This window comes from Microtus ochrogaster, chromosome 4 (assembly GCF_000317375.1).
Source record: "Microtus ochrogaster isolate Prairie Vole_2 chromosome 4, MicOch1.0, whole genome shotgun sequence".
Lineage (NCBI taxonomy): Eukaryota > Metazoa > Chordata > Mammalia > Rodentia > Cricetidae > Microtus > Microtus ochrogaster.
Window position 1 is genome coordinate 14,887,340 of NC_022011.1, and position 9,383 is coordinate 14,896,722.

The 9,383-nt window shown below is 43.0% G+C and overlaps 1 protein-coding gene across 2 annotated transcripts in view; it reads right to left on the reverse strand.

Annotated features, from left to right (window-relative positions):
• The window catches only part of Nup93 (nucleoporin 93), a 104,465-nt gene that overhangs the window by 15,927 nt on the left and 79,155 nt on the right, over positions 1-9,383 (reverse strand). For both annotated transcript variants that reach the window (XM_005345611.2, XM_026778657.1), the window contains 3 exons: positions 4,376-4,450; positions 1,597-1,686; positions 251-390 (listed from right to left, as the gene is read on the reverse strand). In XM_005345611.2, coding sequence (XP_005345668.1) covers positions 251-390; positions 1,597-1,686; positions 4,376-4,450 — 305 coding nt within the window. The remainder of the gene's footprint in view (positions 1-250; positions 391-1,596; positions 1,687-4,375; positions 4,451-9,383) is intronic.

The following is a 9,383-nucleotide window of genomic DNA, read 5'->3' on the forward strand; positions in this document are numbered from 1 at the left end:
TCTTGTAGACCAGGCTGGTCTCGAACTCACAGAGATCCGCCTGCCTCTGCCTCCCGAGTGCTGGGATTAAAGGCATGCGCCACCACCGCCTGGCTCCCATGTACGATTTTATCAGCTACAGATACAGTCCTGGTAGGTAAGTGTTCTGACAACAGAACTAACTCAGCTCCAGTCAGTCTACAGGACTCCAGGTATAGCACCAGCCCCAGAAACACACACACACACAGAGACTGACTTACAGCTGCCTTACCTCTGCTCAAGGTATCCCAAGGCCTGCCTGACAAACTCCATGCGCACTTCTACACTGCTTCGGCTCTTCAGGGCATCAGTTGCTGGTGTCAATACCACATCTGTCATTTGTTTGACCATGGCCCACATGTCAGAAATGCTCTGCATGTAAATGAGATTGCATGTGACAAAGCTGTAAGGATGGAGAAGTTACGTGGCTATAACTGCAATGGCAGGCAGAATGAAGAGGGACTGAGGCTTTCTGTCTGAGACCATTCTGGCTTGAACTCAGTGCAGAAGATGGGCCTCTGCCTTGCCAAACACCTGAGCTATGACCACTGATGAGCACCTCTTCCTTCCTTGGAATTGGTCTTCAAATCAATTACCATGCCAGGCCTGACAGAACCAGCTCCATCACTGCAGGAACGTGAGTGTAACAAGAGCTGAATCTCAGCAGGTCATCCCTTAAGAGTGTCTGAGTGCACTTCTAGTCAACCAGCACTAGGAGTTTAAACACAAGTTCTTACAAGGTTATTTAAGTTTTTAAGGCTTAAAATAAGAGTTTAACCTAAATAATAAATGTTTTGTCTTCCCAGAGGCGATCTGGGCTTATGAATAAATGCCACAGCCTCCCTCAGAAGAGCCTCCAGGAAGGAGGCTTTTCTTTGTGTCACCCTACCCAGTGGGCCTCCTCTCCCCAGGCTGTGAAGTTCTCCTTCAAAATGTGTCTCCGGCACCCTAAAGACAGAACCAGGGAAATGCAACACAGTGGAGAAAAGTTGGTTCTTATGGTGCCCTCAAGAGAGAGCTGTAAACACCAGGCAGACGTGAGGAGTGAATTCTCACTTTTGTCTTTAAAGCTACTTACATTGCCTTATATTTTACTTCTGGAAAAACCTGACATTTTTTGAAAAACAAATCAGTGTATAGCTGCTTCTGCTGCAGTAGCAGCCTTGGCTTCTTTTAGCCTCTGCTCGCACCTTCTGATTCTGTCCCACCCATCACTGCTGCCCCTTCCTAAAGGAGAAAGCAGGCCAGGAATTAAGAGTGTGGACATAATAAAAATTGGGAGAAGGGATTCCAGAAGGAAAGGATGAGTTAAGTCCAAGGAGGTCACACAAACGGTGTCCTCGGCTGAGACCTGAGGAGAACCTCTCACCACTAGCTAATCCCAGTCTGGCCTTTTGACGATGTATTTTTAAAAAGCCACCATGAAAACAATCACTCCAAATATATATAAAACACTAGAAAAAAGAATGTTATTTCATAAAACATTCTTTCTTACTATATTGCAGCCAAGTCAGTAAGCTACTGACCCCAGATGAACACTGAACTTGTGTTTCTACCCAGGCTGGCGCTGGGCACTACCTTGTCATCCAGCTCTGCGACAGATGAACACAGGTCCACCAGGTTGGGCTGAAGGTGTCCACTCACAATCTTCTCATTGTAGATATAAATCTGAAATAAAGGGAACCAAGTGGTATGATCTATTTCACTTCCTTTTACGATCTGAAGTCGTTACGAAGCTGGCAAGTGGCCAATAGAGGGTGATGCTCACCTTCCCTTCCCCAAAGTACCTAATCATTAACAAGACCAAATCTCCAGCTGTGGCTAGCACCTTAAAGCTAATCACTAGCCCAGTCTTACAAACACCCATCAAACAAGGGACCAAGATAGTTCAAGGAGAAAGTTTAGGACCAAAAATGAAGATGGGACTGAGGAACCATGGCTAAAATCCATGTCAAAGTCTGCTAAAATTCAGGTCAGAGGACAGAATGGTCGTGAAGCCAGGGTTCATGGACTGGGGTAGGTTTGTCAGAACAGTGTTTGCTACACATCTGGAATACCTACTTCTAGAAAGCATCTCTAGGCCAAGTAGTGTTTGCTTCCAGGCCAGACAAGCTGAATTAAATCTCTGAGATTACCTACATGGTAGAAGGAGCGCTGATTGCTACTTGTTGTCCTGACCACTGCCCCCACAACAAATCAACAAATAAGTAAATAAATAGATGTAGTAATAAATAATCTCTGCTCTTCAGGTAAAATCTCTCTCAAAACAAATAAACAAACACAAACAAACAAACAAAAACCCCACAACTATGATTTGATGCAATGTTTATTAAGGTTTAAGAGAATACACTTTACTTCAGATTTGGTCTAAAAATATTAAAATCATGGTTACAAACTAAGTTCTACTCCTGTGTGTAAGGTTTTCTTTTACAATTTGAAGTCCTTGTTCTACAGAGGACTGAGCTAATAACAATTCATGGACCCATGGAACTTTTGCTTCTTCTGTTTTAAATGGAAGATGCTGACATCATATAGCTTCCAGGGTTGTTACAAAGATTTAACAGGTTCTTAACCATAAGTAGTACTTAGGCACTCAATAAGCATGTCCGAGTGATGTGGGAGTGTCATATATCAATCTGTTGATTTCATTGGATAAGTAATAAACAAACTGCTTGGGCTCATAGCTTAGAACATAGGTGGGTGGAGTAAACAGAACAGAATGCTGGGAGGAAGAGGAAGTGAGGTAAAACTCCTCAGAGAGAGACGCCATGCTCCCGGCTCCTGGGCGGACGCGGGTATAGCTCTGCTCTCTGAGACACCCGCGATGAAGCTCCGACCCAGGATGGACGTAGGCTAGAATCTTCCCGGTAAGACCTGTGCTCACAGATTATTAGAGATGGGTTGATCGGGATATCAGAATTAGCCAGTAAGGGCTAGAGCTAAAGGGCCAAGCAGTGTTTAAATGAATACAGTTTGTGTGTTGTTATTTTGGGCATAAGCTTGCGGGCAGCGGGGTGCTGGGGACGCAGCCCCGCCGCTCCTATTACAACATCCTAGAACCAAGGCTATATTAGACACAGCACACAAGCATTCACTTTCTGTGGGCAAGCCAAGTAAACAGACAGCTAGCATTGGATCCTAAGTGCTGCAAGAGTCAAGTTCTACAGAGTTTAGCTTTTCAGATGAAGAAGCTACATTGTTTCTTCATTCATTTGTAATTTTGTTGGGTCTGAGATGATGGTGGCCATAGCAACAGAGGGAATCAGCCAATGGATAAGGGTGTGGAACGAATGTAGGAAGAAGAGGGAAAGTGATCTAAAAAGCAGAGAAAGGAGGAGGGATGGACGTAGGCTTCAGCTGCCTGGAGTTTGAAGCAGCACGTATGAAGAACTCTGCTCCCAACCTGTGGAGTACATTCTCTGCTTTTACTCTTACTTAAAACAAATCTACATTTACACAAAAGAAATAGCTAGGATATTTCTCTCGACAAAGTGTTAACTAAGATTTCTAGTGATACATGAATCAGTTAATGTAGAATTCCATTAATTAATTAATTAATTAACTGGTAACTGAAGAGGGAGTCCTCTATTGGGTTAATAGTTCTTTCTTCCATTTATGTAGCTGTCATCTGTTTCTTACCCAAACCCAGTTCCAAGGTGGCAGGAGGGGAGTAGGAAATGCATCAGTGTGTCCTCTCAAGGTCACAGCTAAGTGATGCAGGGCATAACATCTTGGAACTTTGTGGAGGAAAGTGACAATTACTTTGAAATACAGGCTTGACTCGCATTGTTTTATTATTCCAAGAGTCAACCGCAGGTAAGTCCTGCACACAGTTGCACATGAACCATCTTGATTCATGCTTACTGATGCAAGCTCATGATCAGCAACCAGGAGCATGGTCCCCAACACACCAGGAGCATCCTTATCTCCACTGCAGCACTAACAGGATCAACACACTGTGCTTATTAAGGCAGAAAGCATTTTGAAAATCCCACTCAGGAAGGGTAAAAGAATTTAACATATCATTCATTAGCCAGCCAAGTAATTCAGTTCATACAGAATTCCATTTGCCACGCATTATAGTTACTCAAGGAAGCTATTGCCAACAGAGCAAAAAGAAACACCTGGTCAGCAGAGAGGGTAGATTTCAATTTCGCTGCATTCTCTGAGTCATTTGATTACCCTATTTAACTAAATGGAGAACAGCGGCATTCACGGTAAAATATTAACTAACCCTGTGAGCAAGAAGCCCACTTGCTTTCAGGGCTGACTTTCATGTGAAGTCACTATTCCCTCTGACTTTCCTGAGGATCACAGAATTTCTCCAGGATTATCTCTTCCTAAAAACCATACTCACCTGCCGGGCATAGGCCATCTCAATGCTATCCAGAGAACTTCGACCAGGAGGACCCACATCACTGATGTAACTTGGCTATAGAGAAAGAGACACCCAGGATTGGTTAAGAACAGTACTCACCCACATAAAACCCACAAACACACCCTTGTCTGCATACTGTTAAGTGTGGGGAATGAGGGAAAAGAAAGAAGGACAGCAGCAAGGCTCTGCTACAAGGACGCGGGCTCAGCTACCCTTTCATAGCCTCAGGAAACAGGTTCTAGTACTAAAACCCTAATTTTAAAAATTATCCATTGAAAGAGTAGTTGATGGCCACCTCTGAATTTCCATTTAAATGACTTTTGCCTAATGCTTTTGTTTTCAAAAGCACTTCTCCTTCAGTTGCCCTTGGCCAAGCCATTATTTTACCACATATAAAGTCAATTATCCATCAACAGGGTGTGTGCACTGTGATTCCTGAATAGAAGTGGCTGGCAAATATTCGACTGGAATTCCACAGGCAGGGCTGTGTAAGAACATAGATGCTGGCATAAGGATGGGAGAATGCTCCCTCTACTTTCTACGTCCAATCAGGTCTCTGCACTGGGAAAATGTAGTCAATATACTAAGCCACACTGGGTATGACAGGACAGGACACAATATAGGAGTGGATAACAGGGGCAGCGAACACCAGAGATCAGAAAGGCAAGGCAGCCAGACTAACAGGGTCAGGGAAGAGTGCGGCTCCCCAGGGGTCTGGAGGTTTGTAGGGAGAGAGCAGGCATCGCTTACACACAAGACTGGGAATGGGCTTCTCAGAGCAGAGAGTGTTCAGAAAACAGACATTCTGGGACAGAAAAGAACGTGGCAGAAGGGAGCTGCAAACTATTAGCACCCATGACTGTGAAAAGTGTACCCAAGGTGTGTAAAACTCTTTCTCAAGGAGGGTTCACTCCAGACAGGGAGAAGGTAATACTGTGACAACACTCTCACAAGACAAGCCTAGGGTGAAAAAATTCTAGTGATTCCACACACGGAGATATAGATGGTCTTACCTTCATGAACACAAAGAGAAATCAAACCAATCAATTTACAATATTTGGTAATAAAAGCCACTACTGTTAGGAAAAAACAGCAACAAAAACAAAAAGCAAACAAAAGCCAGGACCAGCACAGCAGAGCTCTAAATGCAACTTCGCTGTGTAGAACTGTATGCATAAAACAAGCAGACCTGGGCGGTGGTGGCGCATGTCTTTATCCCAGCACTCAGATCTCTGTGGGTTTGAGACTAGCATGGTCTACAGAGTGAGTTCCAGAACAGGCTGTAAAGCTACACAGAGAAACCCTGTCTTGAAAAAACAAAAAACAAGCAAACAGAAACTTGAGCAGAATACTTGAGCCATTCCTACGAAAGCATGCTATTACAGCCACCAAAAAACAACATAGGCCTACATAAAACAACTCTAAAGTGAGTAAACATAAGGCAAAGCCAAATTGTAGACAAATACACACTCAAATACACAGTTTAGAGTTGACAAGAAAATGATATGGCATACACATAGAATATTCCTAAGAAAAGTACACAGACTGACAGAAGTTCTGTCTGTGCAGGGTAAGAACAGCCACCATGAGAGGAGCTCTTTGTGGAACATCACAGCAGTAAAATGAAGGACCTGGTGAACAGAGAGATTCGAACAATTTCTGCAAAGAGTAGTGGAGCACTTTCTGTGCTTGGAATCCTACTCAAATCCCGACATATGAACTAGGCCCACCCCTTAGGAATCTGCCAGGCAGCACAATATACAACTTAGTGTGAGGCTGTCAAATTCAAACTGTCAGTCACTCATTTAAGACATGTCATACATGCCACTATATGTTGGAAAGAGAAAAAATGCTGCCAAACTACACTAAATAAGGCATTGTGATTTCAGAGGTGTTAAAATATAGGAAAGCTATATGATTGACATTTGAAATAAGGTCTTAAGTCTCTTATCAAAATTAGTGGCTGCTCAATATTCGCTGAGTTTTATGTACCAAGTGAAGAGCAGCAGCCGCCTCATCTGCAATGAAGCTTCAGCTCGGCCTCTGAGGGAGCCTGCTGCTTGCCGAGTCACTTTCCAGACACCTCATCCAGGGATCTGCCCACTGACCACGGCCAACACATCCAACCCACTTAAGTTAAATCCACCTTTAAATACTGCTTTTAAAAAAGTGTCTCAGAGACAGAGAGGGAGAGAATAGGTCAACTCTCCTCTTCTACCTTTACATGGGCTCTGGGAACCAAATTTAGGCCAGCAGGCTTGCCTGGCAAGTGCTTTTACCCACTGAGCTCGCTCACCGGCTCCAAAATACAGTTTTAAACTACTGAGAACTCAAGAACAATGGCAATGGGTTTTTGATCCTACTGCACATACTGGCTTTGGGGGAGCCTAGGCAGTTTGGATGCTCAACTTACTAAACCTGGATGGAGGTGGGCAGTCCTTGGACTTCCCACAGGTCAGGGAACCCTGATTGCTCTTCAAGCTGATGAGGGAGAGGGACTTGATCGGGGGAGGGGGAGGGAAATGGGAGGCGGTGGCGGGGAGGAGGCAGAAATCCTTAATAAATAAATAAATTAAAAAAAATAAAAAAATAAAATAAATAAAATAAAATCAAAAGGGGGAAAAATAAATAAATAAAAAAATAAATGCCGGCTAAGCTACATCTAGGAATTCCCACACTGTCAACTCCATCTTGTCATGTGAACAGATGTAAGAGCTGTGACACAGGATGCATATCAGGGCGAACCGGCAAGAGACTCTCAGTGAAGCACATTATTTTTACCCAGGAAATACTTGAAAAGTTAACAATCCGTCAATTCCTGCCTTCCTTTAAAAAGCTGTATCTTTTTCTTCAATGACATCCTAAGGACATTAATTTTCCAAATAACTGCATGCTATTAAAGTGTCACTTCCTTTATTAAAATTTGCCAGGCATAGATATTAACATTATGTTTTTGCTCTTCTGTTATTGAAGGGCTCCAGGGGACAACAAACGTTCTAGGGACTACCATATTTCAGATCATTTCTGCCTTAAAAAATATTTTCTCCGAAAGCCTCGGGCTCAGCTTTATATTAAATTATCCAAATCTGAACATTTTCCTTCAAATATAAGGTCAACTCAACATGATCCGAGGCCTCCCCTCTAATGACTCTTTGAATTCTGCAATTCTTGACAATAAGGTGTCCAGAAAAGAATGCTATAGCCACCAAGTCATACTTCAACTGACCTTAATAATGTGCAGTTTACCCAATGCTGACAGAACCACAACACTGTTGGTGTGGGACAACTGTCTGTATTCTGTCAAGGGAAGGAGGAAGCCCATTCTTCCCATTCCAGCCCAGACCACCAAGAAGCAAGATGTAACCTGTCCAGCTGAAAGGTACCGAGCCACGTGGCTAGCATAGATAAGAATAATCTTATAAGCTACAAGAGCTAATAAGAAGACTGAGCTAATGGGCTAATCAGTTTTATAACTTATGGAGATCTCTGTGTGATTTTCTCTGGGACTAAAGAGCTAGGGGACAGGGCGGGACAGAAACCCCAACAAGCCCAGCCCTCATGTTAAAAATGGTGCCCAACGTGGATAACTACATCCACAAAAAGCCTGAGAAAGCTTGGGAAAGAATAGAGTAAAGCATGGCTTCTTGGTGGCAGCAATTTCTCGGGTCTGCTCTGCTTGCTAGAGGCAAGCAAGTGCTCTCATTTAAGAGAGGCTTCCTGACTCAGCTTTAGCTGTAAAACCTTGCAGCTCTTTTAAGAGGTCCTGCCACAAAACACACAGTGTTGATAAAAAGCTGACTGCATGCTTTTCAGTTTTCAGCTGTAGTAGGAAAAAAAGCTGTGACATTTTAAAATGCCAGCTTTCTGGGCCGTCCTGCCAGGGCAAACTGTGACTCTTTCAAGCAGGTAGTTCCTACTACGGAGCTTTTGAGTGTTGTTTATGGGGGCTGGAGAGATGGCTCAGAGGTTAAGAACACTGACTGCTCTTCCAGAGGTCCTGAGTTCAATTCCCAGTAACTACATGGTGGCTCACAGCCATCTATAATGAGAGACTCAAAGAGGAGGAAAAACCTCTAAATGGTTTACAGTGTGTTAAAAATATATGCAGGCTTAAAAGAAAAAAATAGGTTAAAATTCTTAAAAAAGAAAGAAAGAGTAGTTGGGTGTGGTGGAACACACCTTTAATCCCAACACTTGGGAGGCAGAGGAAGATTGACCTCTGTGACTTCAAGGTGTGGTAGCACACGCCTTTAATCCCAATACCTGGGAGGCAGGGACAGACAGATCTCTGTGAGTTCATGGCATGATAGCACACACCTTTAATCCCAGCACTGGGGGAGGCAGAGACAGGCGGATCTCTGTGAGTTCAAAGACAGCCTGGTTTACAGAGAGTTCCAGGACAGACAAAGATATACAGAGAACCTGTCTCAAAAAGTAAAAGTAAAAATAAAAGAAATAGAGGTTAAAATAAAGCCTCATAAAGATGGAAAATACACAGAGAATCTTGATACTGTATGCTATCATGCTCTCTTTGAATTGTTTGAATGTTGAGGAAGTAGCAACAGCTGCTAAAAGATATTTGCTTATAAATGCTGCTGAATTAATCCAAGATAGGTATTTTGAAAATACCTTGGCTTCAAAATTGAAGTCAAAAGGTATATTACTTTGGAGAAGAGATTTTGCTTTTGTCTCCACAGAAAATGAGAGGCTTTGGATTCATTCTGAGTTAAGAAAAATTCAGTTTGATCAAGGAAGACCACCTGAGACATCTCTGGTAGGAATAGATGGCCCGGATGTCTGAGTTCTACATCCAGAACAGATTCAAGACTGTTGCCTGAGATGATCAAGACTCACAGGATTCTCCAGTCAGGACTTGATTATAAATCTAAATTTTCTTTAGGTCCTTATAAGATCATCAGCAGGAAGTAGCCTGGAATACTATGCCCACATTCCCAAAAAAAATGGACTATGGATATTTTCCTTTGTT